The 24745-nt window shown below is 43.3% G+C and overlaps 3 protein-coding genes across 6 annotated transcripts in view; 1 reads left to right on the forward strand and 2 right to left on the reverse strand.

Annotated features, from left to right (window-relative positions):
* Positions 1-5309, reverse strand: part of LOC119455660 (GA-binding protein alpha chain) — a 29172-nt gene extending 23863 nt beyond the window's left edge. The window contains exon 1 of the mRNA XM_037717076.2: positions 5181-5309. The gene's annotated coding sequence lies outside the window, so the exon portion shown is untranslated. The remainder of the gene's footprint in view (positions 1-5180) is intronic.
* Positions 5048-8726, forward strand: LOC119455661 (ATP synthase-coupling factor 6, mitochondrial). 4 transcript variants are annotated; one of them, XM_049668932.1, is made up of 4 exons: positions 5048-5360; positions 5883-6042; positions 6811-6947; positions 8631-8726. In XM_049668932.1, exons 1-4 carry the CDS (start codon positions 5063-5065, stop codon positions 8669-8671), a joined length of 636 nt encoding a protein of 211 aa, XP_049524889.1. In that variant the 5' UTR covers positions 5048-5062; the 3' UTR covers positions 8672-8726. The 4 variants fall into 4 exon arrangements, with proteins under 4 accessions (XP_049524889.1, XP_037573006.1, XP_049524890.1 ...); XM_037717078.2 differs by having other exon boundaries at positions 5278-5409; XM_049668933.1 differs by having other exon boundaries at positions 5339-5445.
* LOC119455662 (DNA polymerase epsilon catalytic subunit A-like) overlaps positions 8704-24745 on the reverse strand; it is a 94153-nt gene continuing 78111 nt past the window's right edge. The window contains exons 42-51 of the mRNA XM_049668934.1: positions 23728-23799; positions 23563-23634; positions 22824-22925; positions 21208-21290; positions 20465-20594; positions 14712-14846; positions 13368-13447; positions 12314-12446; positions 11356-11465; positions 8704-8822 (exon numbers count right to left, since the gene is read on the reverse strand). Of these exons, the coding sequence (XP_049524891.1) occupies positions 8765-8822; positions 11356-11465; positions 12314-12446; positions 13368-13447; positions 14712-14846; positions 20465-20594; positions 21208-21290; positions 22824-22925; positions 23563-23634; positions 23728-23799 (975 nt within the window). The 3' untranslated portion in view covers positions 8704-8764. The remainder of the gene's footprint in view (positions 8823-11355; positions 11466-12313; positions 12447-13367; positions 13448-14711; positions 14847-20464; positions 20595-21207; positions 21291-22823; positions 22926-23562; positions 23635-23727; positions 23800-24745) is intronic.

Consider the following 24745-nt stretch of genomic DNA (forward strand, 5'->3'; position numbering starts at 1 on the left):
CAAACTGGAAGCCCACAGATCCTGGCGATTCCACAATAGGCTTTCATGAACACTAAAATTGATGCATGTCCAGTAGTGATGCAAAACTATTGGTAATGTGTCTATCAATAGTACTGGTATTGATACATAGCATTGTCCATAGTACTACAATGATTCACTAACGTTCCCTATTGATAGTGATTTCAAACAGCTTTGCAAATGCTGGCTAGTAATATAACAAAAAATATTGTGATAACTGGCAGTCAATAACTCTCAGTTCATGTATTTTCACAAACCATTCTTGAAAAATTAGTTAAATCAGTCTTTCTTTTTGCTGCCAAAATCCCAAATACAGTTATTGTTATATTTGTACTCAGAACTAACCAGTAATTACACTAGGCCAATAAAATTAGTCGATGTTTTTATTATTTTCAAACTTCAAACATTCAGCACAGATGTTGCTGGAATGCACTAGTATTTCATTGCCATTTCAGAGAAATGGCACTGTGGAGTTCTGGCTTGACATCTATACTACTGATAGTGCCATCATTAGCATGCTGTTGATCGTACTATCTTTTTTTTTACCACTGATAGTTGGTTTAGATAGCACTATTGCTAATTTTGCAGCACTAACATGCAGTCCCCCACTTCCTAGCCTTTCATGTTTTCCTCGCCATAATGTTATCAATCTCTTATCAGTCTCACCCATTGCACCAAAGAATGAACTTTTCCACATTATATTGTGTTGTAAACATTGTGCAGCTATATCGTGAATCGTAATCCAATTATTCAAATTATGTGCACTACAGAACAAAGAACCCTTGAAGAAATCTCTAAGTACACTTGTCCCACATAAACCTAATCTGTCCTATAGCTGCAAATTTCCCATCTCCTCATTCAGTCTAATCTCAGTCACCCTGAATCATAACTCCCTCTCATTTGCATTCATTATATCACTTTATTAGACCACCAGTCATTTGTTTGACATATTACATGGTCTGACCCAGTGTGTCTCTTCCTCTTACTTTCAACTAAAAGCTAGCACTTATTGACCAAGTCATGCATCTCGAGCTTGTTGCAGTAAGGTACTGGCAAAGCAGTACATTCTAAGTGAGCCAGACAATGAGTCAAGAAAGTTTTGAGAACCTTTCCTGTACTGAAACATATGAAATATAAAAATAAAAATACTTTGAAACCCATGATGTTATACTGACATAGTGGCTCTGAGGTTTTGAAGCAAAATTATCAAGAAATGGAAGTTTGGCCTTCATTTAGTCTTGTAATAACCAGCCTTTCTCCAGTAAATGAATGAAAATACGGTTATGATTTAAAATTTTCATCAGTCTAAGCTGATTTAGTATAGCCACTCTAGCTTCTCCTTAACTCCTACCTGCCCACACAAGCAAAATCCATGAATTTGTACCCATAAGTGCACAGAACGATTAAGTAAAACTGTCATGTGAACATGATGCATTACTGATGCTGGGTTAGTTGGTTCATACTCCTTGCGACGGAAAAGACATAATACAAGTAAGGAAACGACCAGACAGGAAAGAATGTCACTTGCAACTAACTGTACTCAGAGGACAAGTACGTTTTATAAGGATGGAGACATATTACATAAGAATGAAACAGGATATTTGCATAAGCATAAGCGATACGTCAGTGGGCCTGCACAGCAATGAACATCAATTCTTCACGTGTTTATTGGAATAAGCATGTTCATTGGAATAAGCATGCACTTTGGCAATTCAAAGTCCAATGCTATCTTGTTGGTGCACAAATGTAGTTGTGCACGCTGGCAATTTCATTGTAAAACGCATCTGTCTTCTGAATAAAGCTAGTTGCTAGTGACATTCTTTTCTGTCCGGTCATTTCCGTACGTGTTCTTGCAGCTTTTCCACCACGTGAACATGATGCCACTGGAAGCCATGCGTGCTTGAGGCTACTTTCTTGGGTGCACTTTTTCGAAGACTAATTGGTTTGTTTTTGCTAAGAATGCAAAATGCTGCGGTAAAAGCAACAGACAGAGTGTGCAGGAACAAGAGACATTCAAGCTGGTAGCCTGCGCTCTGTCCTGTCCTTGCTCTCATTTTTTTGTGTGCGTGTTTTTTTCCTTTAATTTTGTGCAGCATTTGAAGTTCTGCTTTTGTAGCTCTTTTCCTTGACATCTATTTCTAGGGAAAAAATTATGACAGAATACAGGCGAACTCAAGGAATTAGTAACTGCATAGTGATTATAATTTTGCACCTAGGCAGCCAACAAGTATATTAACTTGTATTTTTTAATATGGGACATCACAATTCTCAAGTGAAAATAGAGTTATGAAGATCAGTGTCCCATACACCAGTCTCATATCTAGGCCCCCCACTGTTTTACACCATGTGCTTAAGCAGACATTATTAGCAGCAAGAAAATTTTCAGCAATAATCTCACTAATTATGTAGGATGTACTAATTAGCTTTATACTTGCTCACTCTAGCACACATGTTGTAACTGTGAAAGTGAAATGAAGTAGTAGTGAAGTCATGTCTGCTTAGCAGAAATCCTAAGCACATTTTAGGTATTCAATTATTGTTGAAATGTTTTTCTGCTAATGTCCACCTAGCCTACTGACAAAAACAGCAGGGATCGATATTTAAGTGTTTTTTTATGTTCTGCGTATATAACAAAAAACACCTGGTAGACTGTATGTTTGGGTGACATTAAACATAAGACTACAGCAGTGTGAGAATAGTATATCATCAGGAAGCTCAATCATCACAGGCTGAAAAACAATGCAGTGCTGCTACACCACAGCTACCACTATTCGAATGGCGTACTATCGTGGACAAATGAAATGCAAACAGGAAATCAGTAGAAAACCTTTTACAACTAATAACACAAGAGACTAATTTTGTACTACTACAACCCTTTCACCAAAGATGATGCAGGCCTCAAACTATGTGTACAAGCCGAAATCATGCAGACACCCCACAAATTCTTGAAAGCAGAAGCAAAATACTGTGTTGTAGTTAATCTTAACATGTTCATGTTTATGTCCATGACAGACAAGGTGGAAAAACATGGCAGTACACAAATGCAAGACACCAGCCTTCATTGTGTGTATACCAGAGACATGGGTTTGGATGCACCCAAGAATAATAAAAACTTGCAACTTACACACAACCTAAGTGTAGTTTTTGCATTTTTTTTCTCGTCTATTGCTTCAACAGCACTTGTTTCAGTGCGTCTGGCCAGTACGAACACGATAATCTCATGCCTTCACAGTAAGTGTGCACATCACTGAGTTACGTTTCATTGGCTTGCTATTAAAAACATCCTAAATGTTTTTTTTTTTTTTTTTTTGCTAAGAATGATACTGCACTCTTAAATGAAAGCTGTGGATTCCTTTAAAAAGCACCACACCACAAACAGGTTCAAGTGAATTTAACACTAATGGATAGAATTAAAAGCAGGGGGAGTAGTCTCAATCTAAACAAACTAGTCCATCTTTTCACACTTACTATTAGTGCAAAAGACTATAAACAAATGTAGTGGGAGCAAGCAGTAATTGATACTCAAGGCCATACTTTCTTCCTGTGTGCTTGAAATGAATTCGCTGTTTAAATTCGCAGTATATCTCCGTAAAAGTATTCTACAGACTTTATCGTGCTCCTATGTCTTTTTCTAGTTAAACATACCCTCATTCCCCTGCGCTGGCCGTTGTAGACATGCGAAGAAAGTGGGGGATATGAGTAAACATGTTTAATATCAAGGGGAACACTGTTTTTGGCAAGATGTGCTCCTTTGGATTTTATTATCCGTCACTGTTGGATGCGTCTCCTGCTTGGCAGGTTTACTTCTTAGCTCACAAAGCTTTAACCCCCGTCATATAGGCACTTTCAATTATGCTTGTGTCAACGCAGGTCAGACTTAACACACACTGTGCTCTGGAAGGGATTTTCGGTTGCACTTGACCTCATTCCCGCCTGTCTCGGCCACACTTAGTGCATACACGAAACATTCCAACGCAGATCAGGTTCAACGAGGATCGAAGGTGTCCATGCTACATTAGTGTTATTGCGAGTACTCAAACTCATTCCTGCATGCCTTGGCCACACTTAGTATACGCACGAAGCACTCCAATGCAGGCCAGGCTCAATGAGGATCAAAGGTGTTCATGCTACAGCAGTGCTACTATGGGTACTCAAAAGACGAGGTGATTTACACTACCTTTAAAAAGTGGTCACGTTCACATTTTATGAGCAGGAATCTTTTAATAAGGCAGTCACAGTTGTCCACCGACAAGTGCCATATCAAAAGACAAGGTCAAAAATAATGAAGCAATAGATAACAATCTCGATTTTTTTTTTTTCGTAAGAAAAATTTTAATAAAACATACTAGTACAGAACGGAAACAGGACACAGATGAGAAGGCTTAGTACAGCGTGTCATAGGAGGCGTTGGTCATAACATGCTTTTTCATTGGTGGCATGACTTTGTTATCGTCTAACCTGTAAGCAATGCAGACGAGTTCCCGCCCCTACTTTAACGAACAGCTCCAAGCACAGCGTACTACGAGTGAAACGTTTTACATCACAGACGCGAACTTTTACACACACTACATTCAGAACAGATGTCGTAGGACCGCGTTTTTTTTTTTTTTCTTTCTTTTTAAGTGGCACCCCTTTCAAGGTCACATTCCATTCCAATTTGTACGCGCCCCACAGGCGCTTATCACTGGCCCTGCTGCACGGCTCACACGGCAACGTATGCGCCGCAGCTTACCAAGGGGCACGACTGAGAACTGCTCAGCGCGTTTTTCAAACCGTACAGCAAGTACAAGCTTCCTAAACGTCTTTATACAGTTGAATCACACACGCTTGCAGGACGCTAGGCTCGTGCAACGCTGGGTCCATAGGTTCAACACAATGCCTGCTGCACAGCTACACATAGGAACCGTACAGCCGCGACTGTTAACGCCTACAGACCCTAGCAAGGCAAAGCGGATGTGGTGTAGATCGCTGGGAAGACGCATTTCACGTGCAATAATTTTGAAAAGAGGAAGAGGAACAAAGGGCAAGATGGCTATTTCCGGATATGACGCGCCAGTACCATACCGGACGTGGCACATGCTGGGGAAAAACGCAGAAACCTAGGCCTACAGGACAGCAACGTCGCTCACACCGGCGCTCTCAGAATCGCCAAAAGTGCCTACCTCTACGACAAGTAGTCGAGTCATCCCAGCGTCGGAGGCAAACCAACTTTTTTTACGCCGCGCGGTTTAAACAGGAAATTGCAGACCAAAGGAAATACTGCCGATATCATGTGACCGGATCTGGATTTCTCGCAACATCTCGTACCTTTACACCGGTTTCGGTATATTGCGAGACGAAGGGTGAGGGGCGTTTGGGAGAGTGTCTCCTTTGAGTACGACCGGCGACGAGGTAAGGTTTTACGCGTGATATTTATTACTCGTTAAGGTTTGTGTTGTGAATTTTGTCCCAATAAATGTGGTCGAGCTTTATTCGAGAGTTTGGGTCGTTTCTATTTTAGTAGGTGTGTGTAATTGTTAACAAATAGTAAGATTAATTCTTCCCAAATGGCCGTGTGATCAAACCTGCTGTGTTAAAAGCGAAAATACATCGTTTGGCCCCACGAAAATTAAACACGTATTGATACAAGTATCGAGAGTTAGTCACAAGTAGTTCTTACCGAACTACCCGCCAGCTGTGGTGATGTGATGAGCTCAAAGCTTCAAGGTCGTCGTTGTGACCTGACAACACGTTCTCTAAAGTGCGGTGCGACAGTTGAACGTGCTTACCTCTCGTAGTGTTCGACATTTTCATTGTAGTATGTTGCGACTTGCTTGAATGTGCACAGTTGAAAATTAACGCTCCCCTACGCTTTCTTTATTCAGGAAACATGGCCTTGCACGCGAGAGTCACCAACTTGGCCAAGCAGTGCATGGCGCAGTGCAAGAGGAACTACGGTGTCAGCGCCGTTCTAATGCAAAAGTCGCTAGACCCTATTCAGCAGCTGTTCGTGGACAAGATCCGCGAGTACGCGCAGAAGAGCAAGTAAGTAGTTCTATCATCTCCAGTGCGAGTATACGGTTCCCTCAGCGCAGCGTTCATCGTTGCTGCAACCTGCGTTAACGACTGAACTCTTAGTGGATGTATTGTGGCAACATTTCATTTTTTTTTTTTCTTTGAACGTCACGACAATGAACTCCTGAGTCATCATGACCAAAACAAACACTATTAGACCATGTTGGTAGGTTGGTTCCTGAAGCGCTTTCCCTCCAATCTTGTTCGGGCGTGATGGTGGCGTAGTAGCGCCCTCATATTTGGGTCGCATTGCCAAAATATGTTTCAGTATTAGTCTGTAGCTTGCATGGATATTAGCAGAGAATGAGAAAATGAATTGCTTGTTGCTTATTTTAGCAACGTGCTAGGTCGTTAATGTGCAGTTTCATACGAAATCTTGGTTTTAATGCCTACCTCCGTACAGAAGAATAGCCCAACTTGCCCATTGCTCTTTGCTTGTTGTAAACACTGGATAGCGCAAAGGCCCTGTTGAAGAGTGGAGATGTGAACATATGTTGTGTGTGTGTGCGTGTGTGTGTTTTCCAACTGTCTATTTTAATATGGCATGCTCCATGGCACGATTAAACAGTTTGAATCATGTTGGAAAGAAAAGAAAGCATGGTGATTTTGAGAACTCAGTTTCTCTGAGTTAAAGCAATCTTGCAATACAGTGAGTCGTGTTGAAATGTGCGAATAAGAAACTTCACTTTTACCATGTTTCAAGGGCTATTAGTAACACATTTTGTGATATCTTTGCAGATCCAAGAGCGAGTTGTTTCTTGACGCTGATGCCTCCATCACCAAGGAGTACAATGATGAATTGCTGAAAACAGCACAACAGTACGGTGGTGGCAAGACTGCCGACATGACAGAATTTCCAAAGTTTGAGTTTCAAGGCAAGTAGTCACAGTAGTTTATTGGGACGTAAAAATTTTTTTACAGGCTCGACTGTTGGTGGTTCCGACAATTGGGCAGAAGCTGGTTGCAAATCCATGCAATTATGCCAAGCGTTACAGCGGGGACCTTTTTTGAAAACACTGTTGGAGTGATGAAGAGATTAATTTTATTGGGCAGCAGTATATTTGTGCTGGTGGACACTAGAAATTGTGCGACAATCTTTCATAAAGGAAACTTTTTATCTTGGAGAGTATTACTATTGCATAATCGAAGCTAGTCGCTCCTAAGGCGTGTCTAATCAATAGTTATCCCATGACTAGTGCATTTAAAATATTCTTCCATAAACCTAGGGCAAATTCCATTGACATTACACTTATCTTTCCTGAAATCTGGAACATCTTATGGAAGATTTCAGCGGTGAACATCTAGAACCTATTGGTAGTTATAGGATTCCGACTGAATGGATATGTTTGAAGCACTGACGAACTTTGTACTATAGTGAAAGCCCCCAAATTAACCATTCTGCCCATCAATCCAACAGTTCATAAGTTGTCACGATATGAGCTATCCACGAAAATGACGTTAGCTCTCTGCCCACGCTGCTGCTGTTTTTCATAGATGCCGCCACCACGCACCACCAAAGCACCATATATTGAGACGCACATGAAACAGACGCTGAGTAAACTACCAACGAAAGGTAGCTCCATGTCGCCTCCAAAGTACAATGTTTCTTGCTGTTTGTTTTTCACATTCTTTGCCGTGAACACCGCAATTGTCTTGCTCAACCATCACCTGGGCCGGTATTTTGTAGCGATGCCTTTCCAATGCTAATGCCTTTTCGCGCTTAGTCAGTGGTCAGAGCGACGGTCCGTTCACGTTATCAACCGGATCAGCCAGCCGTGGATGATAAGACTAGTGTAGAATAAAGCATAACGCATCGCCACAAAATACTGGCCCTGAACTATCCCGTGCGACCATGTGGCACACCCACGGTGTATCTCCGCGAGTATGGAGGTTACATCTGTTACATTCTCCTCGCGTGTAGCTAGTACGGCCGCAGAAAGGTGAAAGAAGGAACAGACGTGCCTCCGTTGCTAGGCGACACTTTTCTGGGCGGGGCATGCGCTCGCAAGTCCTGATGCGTCGTCGCCTCCGCAAGAGAAAACTTCTCGCCCGCCTTTTTTCTCAGGCGCCGTCTCAGGTTTTCCAAACCCATGCGCCACGGCGTATGCTTCCTGCACCTTGTTTGCTAGCGTACCGTTTTGTCTGCCGTGAAGGATACACCGAAACCTACGAATCCCCAGATTTCGGAATATTAGTTCAGAGTACTGAGGCGTTAACAAGGAAACTGAATAATGATTGGTATTCTGAAGTTCGCAGTACTGAAATATTTTTACATTGAAACTATAAGAAGTCTGCCGGGAATTTCTGAACAGTTTGTTAATGTGGTGTTCGTAGTAACAAGGTTTTACTGTAGTACATTTATTTGTACTACCCAATGTGAACCATCTCCAAGCACAGTTGAACATGCTTTGCGTTACGGCCATCACTTCTGACTCGCCGTTCCAGCAGTGCCCCCCATTTAGGTATTTCACGTTGTGCACTTTAACATGTTGAAACTGGCAAGTCGCACCTTGGGTATGCGTGTTGTGCTTCCAGTGAGGTCAATTTTTATTTTCCAGATCCTACATTGGACCCCATCAACATGGAACAAAAGAAGTGATGTACAGACAGCAGCAATACCTTGTTAGAATAAAAAAGTAATTAAAACAGGTGCATTTATTTGTACAAGTGTCATTATGTCTATTGAGCTTTGCTATCTGTTCTCCAGGATCCAAGTGACACTTTCTTCAAGCAGGGGTAGGTGGAAATGTCTGGGGGGGAAAAAAAGGCAAGGAACTATTTAATATTGAAACACACAGCAGATGCATAACTAGCAACCAGGGTACCAAACCTGAACTGAACTAGTATTTGGTGCGCTGTGCCTACCCAGAACTTCCCCAGTAGCAGTGGTGGTACATGCCCCGCCCCGGTGTGCACTGATGCAGCCTGCCAACAATGGATGCATTTTGTGCTACTTGAGTCATTCACAAAACAGCACCTTTGTTGGCTTGCTGGCAGTACCAGAAAGCACAGCCTAGTGAGCACAATTCATAAGGCATTTGTGTGCAATGACCAACATTTTGCCTCGAGGCACAACCCTCCAGCCTTTGATAATTGCACTTTTGTATGTGGCATCTCCTGTAGTATTCAGTCAGCCAAATATCAAATGCATTACTGCGAGACAAGCATAGCGACAGTTGGATCTGTGCTGCAAACAGTACTGTGTGATGCAGCATAAACTTGCAAGGGATGCCAGAGGCAAAGAGTGCAGTGGGCTGATAGGTTGAACGAGTATTGCATGGATGCACAATGCTTGGCACTCTGAAGTACTACTAGCAAGTGATAAATCCGGTGCTCATATCTTGTAATCTAAAATATAATACCATTTCTGTAAAGGGCAAGCAGTGGGTATCGAACTTATGAGCGGACGCAGAGAGCAGCAACACTCTCTAGCTAGTGCAGGTTTCCCACAGATTCCATTCGAGGCTTTTATAAACGTTCTTAAATGCCGCCAGTGTTTAGGCATAGTAAAATGAATTATTCATGAGGTTTAAAGGGTCCCCTGAAGGGGTCTCCTCAGGCTTTGTGAAAAAAAAAGCCCACGGATGGCTGCTCTGAACATCTTAGCCAAATTTTGCATTGGCATGGTTGACATCAATCAAGAAGGGTGTCTGGAGCAGTTTAATAAACAGGCTGAAGTAAGCGAAAATCTGTGTTAAAAATTCCAATATGAATTACATCCAAAAGTATGACTATCATACTATTGTCTGCTATTGCTTGGCCACACTGCTTATCAGTGTCATAGCCATCAGGTCTCACTAATTAGTTTTGAACACTCAACTAGCCTCGAACCACGCACAACATAAGGTCAGACCACACGTATGCTTGCCAGCGCACACTCTCCTGGCTAAACGCCTTGGCAGACTTCGCTTCATATCGAGCTATTATGCAAAATGTGCAACTAGGATGAGGCTACTATCCGTCAGTCAAGCTGGCGCAGGACAAAGCTGGTCCGCACCAAATAGCACAGTCTGACTGGAGCACATGAACACACACTCCAGCCTTTTCATGCACATAGTTAGCCTCTACAGTTGCCTGTAGCTTCATCTGCAGCGCAGCGTAGATAGCGCGGCCGCTGCAGGGTGCTGCGATGGGAGTATCCGTGGGTGACGTGACTCAAGGCCTGAGCACCAACATCTGACGAATAGGGCATCTGCTTCCTGAGTTGCACACCCTCGAGATGTATCGCGATCATGGTCAAAGCTCGTTATGTTAGCATTTCTTTCAACGAGAGTCTGGAGTGCGGCATCCACCGCTTAACCGATGTGCATGCTGCCAACATACTCGCACGAGCGAAGATGAACTTCATTCTGCCCTCGGAAATTGTGTGATTGGCAGAGAAAAAGGAAATGTGTGAGAATAGCCGCGCACAACTATCTAGTACACACTGTAGCACAGCAAAGGCATGAGACACCGTAAGCTGAGGGATAGCCTCTGAGTTTGGCTTGTTGTAGGCACCAAAATCAGAAGTAGTGGAGTCTATGTGAACATCCAAAATCAAATTTGCACTGCGTGCCAGGGTGACGTTCAGTAGGTGGAGCATTGTGGGCACCAGCCCGCTCCGCCGCAGCCTTCACAGTGCAAGGCATTGAAGAAGGAGCGGGAGCACCGCAAAGGGGATCACAGGCGATCTTTGACTGCCAATAACTCCGCTTCTGCTGAACGCATTGAGGTACGTGTTGCAGCAATGCATTTCTGAAATAGTTTGTTTTAATGTCAAATGCGTTTCTCAACTTTGAAGAAAAGTGGTTCAGGATCTTTTTAATGTTCTGAGGGCATGAGAGATTCTTGGCTCTGGAGTTTGTTTTAATGTCAAATGGGGGGGGGGGGGGGGGCATTTCTCAACTTTGAAGAAAAGTGGTTCAGGATCTTTTTAATGTTCTGAGGGCATGAGAGATGCCTGGCTCTGGTTAAATTCTTATCATCTAGGGTTAACATACACCTAAACCTAATAAGCACGGAAGTGACTCTGCATTTTGCCCTATTGGAATGCAACCAGGTATTGAACTTCTGACCTTGTGCTCAGAACATGATGACTGCTGCAGCGGTTTAGGAAACAGCGAGTATGTTAGGCAACCCAAACTTCCTTGGCCTATACTTTTGCACAGCATTCATTTACACTGCAGTGCCAGTAACATACCAAGCCAGTGTTTTCACAAGAACATGCTGCAGATTAAATGTGCACACATTAACCATGCCAGTAAAACTACATTGTCCAATATGTATCTTCTAGGTCGTACTCACTTGGCTATGTTGAGGAATGTGTTGAGCTTCATCTTGAATTCCTCTGGAGAGAGGAGCAGTTCGAAGTTGCCCGCACATTCGCAGTATTTCATCATATTGGACTTTTTAATCTAGTGGAAAAAGAGCACAATATTTTATTTAGGCAGCGACATTGAAGCTGCATTCAAGTGTGTATATGCCATCTTGTAATACATACAGTGAATGTGCTACAGATGCATAACATAATTAGTACTCATGCATTATAACAGCTTACAGTCAACACATTACATAACATGTGGGGCAAGAGCATGCTCTGCATTCACTCATTCCAATGCGAAATTCAGAATCCGAGATAGTGATCTTGTGACCATTCTCAGAGGCCACAGAATGTGTTGCTACTATTGACAGCTAATGCATTGCATTTGGACCGGCTCATCTATTTGGACCACTTAAGCCAGTCAGGCCACGTTTCTCAAGGGTTGTCTCCATGGGAGTCGGAACACAGCCCTTGGCCAGGTACAGCCTTTGCGAAAAGTATAGACGGCACTATCCAAGTGAGAAGCACATTTCCAGGCCTTATAACAGGCACTCATAGCACTGCCTCTCTTGACTGTTACAACTTGGAGCACAGAGAAAATTCTACTAATGCGTCAGTGAGCAGCTCAGCGAGATGTGCAGTGGCTTTTAAGCTTCAGCTTTCCAAACACCTCTTTCCCCCACAGAACCTTTTTTGCCTTTAACATAGCTGAACTACAACCATCCATCACCAGAGCTGCAACAATTTCACAAATAGTAGACAAAGTACAAGTGAAACCTACAAAATTTCCAGGCTCAGTATCATGCGAAGTGACCACTAATAAATGTACACACAGAAAAAAACTTGATGGGATGCAATGGACAGTGGTCACTTGGGCTGTCTGTCAAATGTTTCATTGTTTTGGTCCCTTGTGGTCAGCATTTAGTAGATTACATGACTCACCATGTTGCATTTGGTGCAGCGCAAGTCCTGGAGAACTTGTGCCATGCAAAGGTGCTGCAGGCTTTCTTGCAGCAAGGCCTCAATGTCGGCAGTGTCATACGGACTTTCACAAACTGAGCAGTACCACCGGGGGCTGAAGAAAGCAGAGGGAGAACATAGTCAACGTTAATCTGTGCATTACTTAGCCCCATTACACTGCTACGATAAGTTATTCTGCCTTCCGGACAAGCATATTTGATGTCTCTTTATCAATATGCCTGCAGTGTTGCAATTTTCCTGCCTAGACCAGAGCTGTTGCACCACTTGGTGTGCCATGCCGCAGATGCCCTTCTATTAAAAAAGAGGCTGTAGTACCTCCTCAAATGCACCTGCTTGTATTTTTCATGCCCATAATGACCAACTTGGAGAAGAGTGCATTTCTGAGATTCGAAGCAAATAAAAGACGTTACAAATGCCGGAGAAGAAATATCGCTTCATTTTTAATGGTTAAATGCCATTTGGAACATAAAAAATTCAGGTGTGCTAGTCAAGTCATATCTTATCGTCACTGTATTCCTTTACTGTCACTGAAACATGAATTCCTTTGTCATGCTGTCCATAGCACTGCTTGAGATACTTTCGCAGCAGTGCGGAAGTAGCACTGCTGCGCTGGTTTCAGAATCCTACAACAAATTGCATTTGAACCTTCAAATCCAGCTAATTTGTGACGCTACAGTTCGCAGAAGAATTTCGACAACGCTGACTCCCCAGCGCCCACCGAGCCGACATATAGAAGCATATTGTGGGGGTGCTTACATTCACAAACGATTTTTCATTTCTTCCTATAAAGTGGGCAATCCTGCGGTGTATCGCTATTGGCACCGCCGTCAAACTTTACAAAGCTAAGGTTTTATGCTGGAGAAATGGTGCCAGAAAAGTGTATGCTCTGAATGACTGTCCTGGGGTTACAGCAACCGTTAACATGGAAATATAACAATGAAATAAGCCACACAAATTAACTCCCATTACATAAATAAATAAGTCACTAGGAGATAGCTAGAAAAGCAGCACTTACATTCCATGACTATCACGGCCTTGGTAAGGATCTTTGCAGAGATCAAGGTCCCTGCAGTTGTTGCATGTCTTGCAGATGACCTGGGAAGGCGCACCAAAAATGTTGATCTCTCACCAAAGTGTCGCATGCACTGCATCATGATAATTTCTTACAGCAGACTGTCAACGACAATGCAATTACCATTCAAGCAATGTACAAACACACAGTACTGCCATCGCCAAAACACATCTGTATCATGTATCAGCCTTGTCTGCAGCAGGGTGCCTCACTCATGGTTCCCGCTGGACATATTGTGTCATCTGAAGACGCGCCCAGGATGAATGTCCGCGTGAAGTTCCCATTTTGTTGCGTGGCGTCTGAGACGTGTGGGACACTGGTGTGTGCTAACGCTAAAAATAATCGCTCACTGCCCACGGGCATTCGTGGTTGACAGCTAGAGCATCAGGCTGCTATGCTTAAGGAGCCTGTGTGACATGGTTTCAATTCTGCCCAGACCAGAAAAAGTTTAAAGTTGTTTTTTTTTTCCCTCTCTTATTGAGGAGCGGTGTAAAGAGGCTAGATAGACCCAAAGTGGCTAAAGTAGGCTAAGAATGCCATTTTCATTAGAAACATACCGAGGCACCTGCCGTTTCCGCAGCTAGGCTACTGTTAGCAGCAAGAAAAAGTTTAATGCTAATTTTGATAATTACCTAGAATGTGCTAATTAACTTTCTAAATTAAATGTTCATTTAGGCCACATGTTGCAAGTCCAATATAGACGCCAAGCAGTAGTGAAGTCATGTCTACTTAGCAGAAATATTAAGACTAGCATCACTTTCGAGATATCAGTCTTCAAAATGTTCCACAAAATATGTGACTATTTTAGTTAAGTTTCCCAGAGGTTAATTTTAACTGGAACGCCAATACAATACTATTTAGCAAATTTTGGGGACGGATATCTCAAAAGAAGTGCTAGTATTTTCAGCTATGCTAAGCACACATGACTGCACTATTGCTCAGCTTCAATTTCACATTTTCAACATGTGTCTAGTAAATCATTTAAAAAGTTTATTAGCACATATTAGGTAATTCAAGAGATCAGTCGAAATTTCCCTTACTGCTAACCTTCACCTAGTTACGTAGTCTAGCTGCATTGAGGGCTAAAGCCCAGATAACAGCTTTGGTTTAAAGTGTTCCATTTGAGAAAAAACACCCAGTACATAAATAAATGGTGTTAATGAAAATAAAACCACAGCTTGCGCTTCTTGATAGTGCCACAAGTGTTCTGAACCTCAAGTCGTCGCCAGTTTTGTGACCAAATGCTAATTTTGTCCAACAAGCATTAAAAAGAAAATGGAGCACTACCTCGGTGAGTACAAAGGAAAGACAGGGATCTTTCCAGGTTCCTTCTTCACCGAACTCTCCCACACCAATGAGCTTCAAGAGGTCTCGCCGCAGCTTTGTGGACTCTTCGGTGATGTTGACATCCAGAGAGAGGACCTGCACACGTCAAGAAAGGAAAGGAAGCTATGTGTTCAAGACAAATTGTAGAACATAGCCTGATCCAATTACATCTGACTTCAGTCTCATCACCAGCCTCTTTCCAGCAGAGTGAATGAAAACTTTTTCATTCTGGTTTTCGTGAAACGGTTCAGTTCCAGCTCAACTCTAGAGTATGAAAATAGTAGTTTGAACCATTTTGAACCAATTTATATTTGTTTGCACAACCTAACAGTAAATAAGAAAAACAGCATCAATTTATTCTGTGCTCCTGATCTGTATAGAAAAGCTGCAATAAAGAAATGTGACCCTGAGAGGCACATTTCTCGACAAAATGTGACCCCAAAATGGTTAAAATTACGGTTATCTTACTTTCCAAGACTCGCTGTGCCGATATAGGCATGCATTTCTTTGTCCTCCTATACTCTGTTTCATAGATAAAAGGTAACGCTATGGAGGCTGGAAAGACACTGCTTGGATTCACGACAAAAATAGTGCACTAAATATGAAAGAAAGACGACAACATTCTAACAAGACATATTGGCACATGTGAAAAACAGAGAGCAAGAAAAAGAAGCAGTCACTAGCGCAGCGGTATTACAAGCCTTGTTACTATTCTTGTTACTGTGCCTGCTTACAAGTTCGTATGTCCTTGAGTTTTCTGACGCCGCGACAATATTGATATGCATCATGTAATTCAATGTAACATTAGTTCTCATACATTTATGTCGTGAAATAGGATTTATTTGCCACATGGAGAACATCTATTTACTGCCAAACAAGAGGAGTGACATGTTTATGCTAGCAGTGGCCTTGGCGCACTGCTTGCACTTGCAACCAAAATGTAGTATGACACATGCTGGAAGCACAAAGGTGCACAAATAATACATGATTTGACATAGGTTTATCTCCAAAAGTTGTAGTCGTGATATTGGGGGTGAGTACAAACTATGGCACCTTCCTGCTGCCAGCACCTAAATGACGTATAAAGTTGGATCTCATGCGGAACATCTGCTTCAGTGCAGCCGCATGCTTCGTTTTTCTTCATACAGCTGCGAAATTTCGACTGGTTGTAGCACTTGTTCCTTGTTTTAATTTTAAGGTTTTACATGCTGTATCAGAATAACCGGTGTTTCTTCTAGCCAATTTGGGCCAGATTTTTCTCTATGTACTATCGTAGAAATAACAAGCATGTTAATTAACTTCTGCAGAAGCTCAATGTTCATAAAATTATGGTGGCAAGCTTTAAAGTGTGCATATGCATGTACGAAATAACAAGGTTCATTTGCAAGAGTGAAGCAGTTGAATATGTGAAGCGAGATCTATGCAACTAATGCAGCCAGTCATGCACGTGGCACAGCGACATATTTCGTAAAAATATGGCTTTTAGTTGGTTTGAACATGTGATCTGTTCGCAGATGTTCTAGATTTATTGGTATGCTTTATCTTATTTCATTTACTTTCTCGCACACAATGTGCGAACACTCCTGTATCGCATCATTCGGCTCGGTCACATTGTTTATCTTTGGTCGTCTGCAGGTCATAAAATATGCGGCTTTATTATCTTCATTGCCTTACGCTGCAAGTATCTTCCTTACTTAAGTTGCCAGCAATCCTGATGGTGGGTACAGCTATGTAGTGGCATTTAGAGTTTTATCCCGTGTACAATGCAAGGCCTTCAAAGCCAACACGTGCCTTTGTTAACCTACATAAGCATATCGTGACACGTAGTGTCTCGTTTGCATGCACCCCTATGCACAAGAACATAGACAATCAACATCGATGTAATCTCCTTTTTTTAGCATACTAATACATGTCCGAAGAGAACAAAAGAAAAGCGCGAAACTATGAAGTGATGTGGGCAGCAGCGATATTTTTGTTCTGTAAAATTTACGTAATTTTGTCTCCTGTTTGTATTATGTAGTCGAGGACATTTTTATTTGTGCTGCGGATAAAATAACTATCCAAATACCTTTTTTTTTTCACTATGGCATACACCATTACCATCTGTAGCCTGGCCGCATCTTGAATGCTAACAATCTTTTGCAACAAGTTAACTTAGCGATATCAAAATTTCAAGAAGGTTATCTCTAACCCATTCAGGCTGTTGAAAAAATATCTGACCAGTTTACTTTTGCATAGACCAGGTTTTGTCGCTGCATTCTAAACGAACTGTCCGACCAAAACGAACAAATCTCTGCCTTGGCTAGATCTATATTCCGCAACAAGCATACTGTAAAGAGCATCAGAAAGCACCGAGCAGCTTTTTTCTGTTATACAGTTAAACCTGCTTATAGCGAACCTCCATATAACGAAATATCCAAGTTTTTCTATTCCCCGCCGTTACTCCATAGAAGCACATGTATTTGAGACCTCTACGCAACGAAGTGGCAGCGGGAGACCCCCTCGATATTACGAATTTTCCCCTCCGACCACCTAGAGATTTCGCCCCAAATTTTGTCATGTTTGCGCGAGCAGCAACCGGAAGCACCTTCTCCGCCGCGATGGAATGCGAAGCAAGCGCATGTGTGCGTGCGTGCGTGTGCGAGGCTGGCCTGCATCCCTCGACCCGGCGATTTTGCCGCTGCGAGCGTGACCTTTCCCCCTCCCTTCATTCAAACCAGATCCTACCGCTTGATGCAGCTGGCCTAGCCCGCCAAGCCAGCACTCTTCTTTTCCAGTTGATGTTGCCGACGCGCCGGCAGACGCTGTGACACATCACACTCGATGAGCGCTAACACGCGCTGTCAAACGCTGGCGGCGTGTGGAAGTGTCGCTGCAGATGCGAGTGAAGTGACCTTCGTGCTGTTGTCTATCGCTTCAACGCAAACTGAGCGCCGAGAACACACAGCACGCACAAAGCTACGAGCCGCCGACGCACCTCCGCTGCCTAGACTCTGCCACAACGCAGATCGCTTTCAAGATACGACCCGCGCGACCGCGCGACGCCGTGCAGTACGCAGTTGATGCCAGAGTACAGTACAACGCCGCCCGCTATCCCTCCCCCCTCACCGGTGCCTCGAGCGCAACGGAAGAAGGCAGGCGCGCTTCCTCCAAGCTTTTCTTTCTTGCGCGCGCGGGATTTAGACGCGGTCGTCAGCTCCCCTCGTACGTTTTCACTCGCACATACAGCATACGGCGCGCGGCGACTGCGTTATTGCCCTTGGACTTTATACGGAACATCTATGAACCAAAACCAATTTTAGGGCCACAACGCGTCACAGACACCACCTTCAGATAGCAAATACGGATCTCAAGGGCCATACTTTTGCTGGCAGAAACCAAAAATGCGTCATAGTTGTCGCCCCCGGCACTTTAGGCGGCCAATGCCATCGTCAAGTCACCAAGCCAAGCAACATGAAAAGTCAAAATAGCCGCTCGGGCCGGCGCGGGGTGGCAGTTCGCAACATATGATGCAGGAACGGTCCCACAGTTGCGACGCAACAGCGGGGTTACCATTGCATTGGGTTCTATGGGAGCTGTGCCGGGACCGGCCGAAAACAACGTAACAGCCGGGAAAACACAGCACCCGGGAACGTAACAGCGGGGTTCTACTGTAACACTATACGACGCTACTACGTCATCGTGACGCTTGCGCTTCGTTTCCGGTGCCTCGCGCTTGTGCGAAACGACACGCGTCCACGCATCCAGTACCTGGTGTGACATTCCAAAGATGAGTGCTTCGACGAAAACGGAAAACGGGTGCGCGTTACAACCGAGGGTGCGTTAGAATCGAGTAAATACAGGTAAGCGTTTCTTTTTCAAATTTTCGTGCCGAATCTGCATATAACGAAATCCTCTTTATAACGAAGTTTTTCGGGAATTTATCAATTTCGTTATATCCAGGTTTAACTGTAAATATGGTGGTCAGTACTATTCAACAACACGGGGCAACATTTATGAAGAATCTAAATAAACGATACCTCCTAAATCGAGGGATAAGATGGCCGCGCACTCTCTCGCCGCGCCAGAGCGATATCACATGACCCCACTTTCAACGCAAGAACAATTGCAGCGTCAGTGCTTCCAGTGGTCCTTTCACCCAATATGAAGTAGTTATTGCATAGAAAGTATTGCAGGTGAAAAAAATTCACCGATGATTACGATACTCCCTAATGCGAAATTTGAGTGCAGCTCTATACGTGTTCTCATTTCGCGATATATTGGCTGGCACGGACAATCTGTTTCGTGTGGCACATTGCAAATGCAGCGAAGTGTGGCGCGACTATCCTCGCTAATCGGGAGATCGCGAAAGGCAGCGCATGGGTGACGCGTGGGCGCAATTCACAGCAGCCGCCGCCGCAGACAGACCTCCGCTCATGCAGCTCTTTGTTTCCATATATGGTATCAGTGGGTATGCTCGCCGCATGCCATTAGTCAACAGACCACGGCGTGCTACTCTGGCGCAATCTTGCTAGCTGTCGTCGCCACAGAGCTCGTCTTGGGCGACATTACGCTTTTCTTCTCACGCTTTGGCCATATCCTCCTCCTCCGCTTTCCTCCTAGCACTCTCTTCACTATTGCCATCTTTCATCCCTCGCTGCGCTCCGCATTTGCTCTTTCATCCTTCACTGTGCTCGTTCGCTCGGTTACGCCCACGCAAAATGCAGGAACGGGTGCCTAAGAGCTGCGCTCTAAATCAACTGCACTGTGAAAAGTGCGGAGTGAGAGCAATGTAAGTGGTTGGGCGAGTTTGCACGCATTCATGAATGCGAAAGGACGAGCACACAGTTGGACAAAAATGAGGGAAACAACAGGATGAGTGCTCACTCTGGGCGGCCATGCACGCCAGCCCGGCGCCAGCCCGGGGACCCAGTCAGCCGTGCACTGTGTTTTCGTGGCTTAGTTCGCATGGATGCGCAGCACAAAGGTCAATTCGCTCGCTGCTGCGCTTCCTCACTCCAGCGTTTTGACAGCGAGTTTCCATGGTCGAATGAGATGTGTTCATGTTTGCTTGCACACGCGACACCATGCTAGTTAGTTTATTTAGTATGCCTATGTTTGCAAGTTTATACGACCGATAAAACTACTATCCTTACTTCGTATAGCTGTCCACTAATTTGCTATCGCAATCGATGCTTCGGGCAAAACTGCTACTTTTTTTTAACCACTGTCATACAAAACGCTTGCAATTTCTCACATATGATTTTTTTATTCACTTGTCACCTTTGTTAGGAAGTAAGAACAGTTGGATCAAGAAAAGCTTACTGAAGCAATACTATTTCAAATGCACTTTTTTATTAAGAATCTGGTAAAAAAGCTAAACAATGTAGTAACTTCAGACTACCAGAGTATATAATACTATACAGTATTTCAATGTATTTAATGCATACATACATAAGTCATACGCCAATGAATATAGTAGCAGCCTCATGTTACAGCAACAGCCCGATACAATAACCAACAGCCATAATGTGATTGCAAACAACATTGAGAAATATAGAATCTGAGTAGAACAAATAACCTGCACAAAATGAAAGAAGAGCCTGTCAGGACACCAAAAAAATCATGCATCACCATTTAAATCAGAACAAGTTCACATACACAGTAGAAGATAAGTGTAATAAGTGAATGCACATGCTTGCAAACATAATGGACATTAACAAGGCTGCACCAACCTTACAAATAGCCTTTACGAACTCCAAAGCAGGACTAGTTGGTTTCAAGTGGCGGCCTGGTATAACTGGGAAAACTTCTTTGCCATCCAGAAGGTTAGACGACAGCTTGTGCTGTATTTTTTGAGTAATGCTGAAAAGAGAGGATATTCAAACATTTCTAAGTCTGTTAGTTATGATTTGGGGCACCTTGCAGCACCATCGATAAACAATGCACCGTAGTCATGACTTTCAGACAGGAATATCGCAGGCATCCATGCTCTCACGAAATCAATGATAGGACCGTGGAGCTGTTGCTGTTCAGTTGTAATGTGATATTTTTCGTATGCCTCATTTCAGTACTTATGTCGGAGGTCCAACACACCTATTGTTATCAAATGTCACAAGCAGCATCACTGCAGTTGCTGTCGCCAGATGCCAGCACCTGTAATTAAGTTGCAACCTGCTCTATTTGAAGCTTGAAACTCAAAGCTAAAGAAAAATTGCCACACATAGACAAAATACAAGACTCTGAATGCAGGCTTCTCCACGCAACTTGTACACCACAACTAATATAGCGACACTCATGGTATCAGCACATACAATGCAGGTAATGTGTTTGCAAATGCCACTCTTCTCTTCACACGCACAAGCCCCCCGAGTCACTCCATTCTGCGAGCATTCTACAAGCATTTTTTCATGCGGGATACTACCGTGTCTTCGTTATCTAATGAAATATAGCAGGCAAGCTTTCACACAAGTCTCACCTGAAAAGCTTCTGGGTCAGCTCACCTCCGACTAGTCTCTTCATGTAGACGAGTGTCTCCACACCTGTGCTGTGCTCCTTGGACTAAACAGAGGAACAGGTGCAATTAAGCATCATACACAGGTCAACATGCTAGCCAACTGATAGCTTTTAAAGGGCACAAGCTTATGGATGCAGTTCTGCATAGAGCTAGCCCGTAACACTATTCAGCAGCCAAAACTTGAGTAATATTGTTGCAACATAATGCTACAGCAATCAATTTGGTGCACAAGAAACAATGCCACTGTCTAAGGAACATTCTCCCACAACAAAACAACTTTTGCTTTAACATACAGAAACAGCAGCTTGCAGGAGTTTCAAAAGCACTACAAGGTTACCATGTGTTCAGAACGGCACTCTTATGTCAGTGGTCGCCCTCACCTGAACATGCACTGAACCATCATAGACATTTATAGAGATGCAAGTTCTTGCAATGGCGTGCAGAGTTGCACTCCAGAGCAGCCTTTTCTTCGTCACTCTTGCTGTGCAGTGAAGCCACACTCCCAGCTTTGATCGTTCCATAAAATTTGCCTCCGCCAGCATCGTCGACTCCCGTGAAGGCCTTTAGCAGCCAATGGCAGAGCGCTTACACTGCCGACATGACAGCACTGACTGTGACATTGCCAGCAGCAAATAAAGCTGCTGCCACTCCCTAAGGAGCAGGCACGGGTGCGTGTTTGAATATGCAGGCTTCCCAAAATGATAATATTTGGCTTAAGAGGTCATAACTATGTACTCTACATGTTTTTTGTTCGCTTAAAATCTCCCGAACAGTTCCGGGTCCTTAGGCCATTCAAAGGAGCACTGACACATATTTATGAAGTTGCAGAAATTCTGCCACAAGCAAGAAGATTTGATGCTAGAGACGGGCATCAAAAACAATGGTTTTTGATATCATATGCAGCACATTGCTACCAATGGTACATAAATGGTTGCTTTTTTTTTTTTTTTTACCTCTACAGAAGTCAAACAAGAGATGTCTCAGCAGCCAATGTTTCAACACCGTGACTCGTCTTCATCAGGGCAAATCCCCTTGTTGAAACATAGGCTCCAGCAACATCCCTTGTTCAACCATTCTGTTCTCTGTTCTCGGGTGTTCTCGGGCTATCACTTTCGTATGTAGTTAAGCTTTTGCGAGATTTCACAAGAATCGGCATAGAAGCACGCTCACAAGGATCAGGCAAACGCGAGAAAGAAGCTCTCGTGGGCCAGGTCTCATGAAAGTGAAACTATCTCAAAAAGTGATTTCCCATCTTCCTGTGAACATCTGTCCTGTTTGGGTTGTTTTTCGTTTATTTTTATACAAATCTGAATTTGAACACCCCCATGTCATACATACTTAAAATCTACAATAATGTTAAGTAATGTGCAATAAGAAATGGCTTTATTCCCAAATGCCACTTTTGCAGATGGTTTTCAAATTTTTTGCCCACACTTAAGTAGTTTAAGGGAAGAGACAAGGTTTTTCTTTTTTATTTTTCTAGTTGGGGGGGGGCATCTGCCTGTGGCCTTTGCTCTGTGCAAAGGTGTGTAGCCAAAATTTAAAATTTATATTGCATGCTATGCTGGCAAGCATACCACTTGACTTGCAGTCCTTCTCTGCACTTGTGAGGCTCCCGGCATGTCCAGTTCCTCCTTCAATTTTAGGTACACAGAGTTGATATAGCTGCCTATGACCATCTGCAAAGACAATTGCAACAGTGGCTGAACTTAATACTTAACATGTGACTTAAGGTGTTAGGCATGACTGAAATCAAAAACAATATGATGTGTACTTTAGCAACAAGATTAAAGGCACTACACAAGTTTCACCGTGTCACACTGATGCACAACGCATTGTAAAGTATCAAAGCACCACCTTGTAAATAAAACATGCACAACTTGCTGTATCCAGTAATGAAACAGAACAACGTCTTGCAGGAGAAAAGGGTAACTTCTGTCATACATATTCAACTTTCATTAACATGACATCCAAGGGACGTGCGAAACTTAACTCTGATTATTAAAAGTTTTAATTACAAACGTTTAACAAGTGAGGGCACATTCTAGAGCCTCAGAATGCAGTGAAGTTAAAATAATGGTTGTATTATCCAACGTTGAATCAATTCAAGTCAACTGCATAACATTTTAGACAGCCAACCAAGATAATCACAACTCTTACATACATTACGCAAAATGGTAAAGTTCACTCAAACAAATAAACAACAACAAAAATGTTGTAGACAGGTACAAAGCATGCCGCTGAAAATTTTGCTGCACTTGCTACAAATCATCACAAATTCAGATTGTGCACATAATGATATCAGTAGAAACTTACATTGAAGTTGTCTTGAACACCCCCAGCTTCAGGCAAAAAATGGGCAAGGTTCCAAAACATTCGCACTTCCGCCTTCAATCAGAAAAAAAAGAAAATGGCAACACCGTCAGTATGACTACTTCCGTGTTGTGAAAAACATCCAGCTGTGTTTGGCAGGTCGGTTACCTCATCATCAACAGACTCTTCTTCTTCTTCTGCTGGTTCCACCAGTTTACCTTGCACACCACCGTGATTTGCCTGGAGAGAATCAAGGCAGCTTACTATAGAGGTTGACAATCCCACACATAGTGCGATATTGTACAGAGATGAACAGCCTAGTAATATCAATCCAGCTTTCCATTGCTCTTTTATACCAAAGCATATAACAAAGAAAAACAGTGCGCAAGATCTGAGTGGAACATTTGTTTTAGCATAGCAAAGCTAAGTCACGTGTTAAAACAATATTAGACATTTCTGGAATAACTTGGCCAAGACGCGAATGTCACTAGTTTCAACACCATTAGGCCCAGGGCCGTCAGGGCTATAACACACACGAACACACGCATGCAGAGCTGCCATTCTCTTTAACGTTTGCTTAGTGCCATGTCAGACACAAGCTGATCCCGATAAAAAAAATAGATATTAACGTGCATTTCACAGTACCGAAACTGCACAGGGACGCTGTAGTGCAGGGCTCTGGGTTAATTTTGACCACCTGGGCTTCTTAATGTGCATACAAAGCGTGTTTTTGCGTTTCGCCTCCGTCGAAATGCAGTCGCTGCAGCTGGAAAGTGAGCTCATGACCTTGTGCTCAGCAGCAGAATGCCATAACCACTGAACCCCCACGGGTAGGTAGGTACACCCGGCGACAAAATAAGCAGGGACATGAAGTCTGTGAAAAAGCTGAATATATCCGCAGCCTCACAACGTAGCCTGGTATTTGCATTTCGGGCTTTGACTAGAATATGCTAACAATATTGTCGTATACAGTTTTACTTGCTACTGCTACAGGCTACGGAGATATTCAGCTTTTTCTCAGACTTCATGTCCCGGCTTATTTTGTCGCCGGGTGTACATGACTGTTCCTTCTGGTATTGCAGAAGTTTAACTTACCAATTCAGCTACACTTTATAATCCTCTTTAGTGTCCCTTTACCCACCTTTCTAACCACCACATTGTGCGTGGCACAGGGTCCACAACTGTT

The sequence above is a fragment of the Dermacentor silvarum genome, chromosome 6, assembly GCF_013339745.2.
Source record: "Dermacentor silvarum isolate Dsil-2018 chromosome 6, BIME_Dsil_1.4, whole genome shotgun sequence".
NCBI lineage: Eukaryota > Metazoa > Arthropoda > Arachnida > Ixodida > Ixodidae > Dermacentor > Dermacentor silvarum.

Excerpts from the sequence above, each read along its gene's own strand:
- LOC119455661 (XM_049668932.1), top strand. The coding sequence starts at position 5,063 with ATGACGCGCCAGTACCATACCGGACGTGGCACATGCTGGGGAAAAACG. Across the intron at positions 5,361-5,882 it reads GGTATATTGCGAGACGAAGG|GAAACATGGCCTTGCACGCG; the intron begins GTGAGGGGCGTT and ends TTCTTTATTCAG. Across the intron at positions 6,948-8,630 it reads TCCAAAGTTTGAGTTTCAAG|ATCCTACATTGGACCCCATC; the intron begins GCAAGTAGTCAC and ends TTTATTTTCCAG.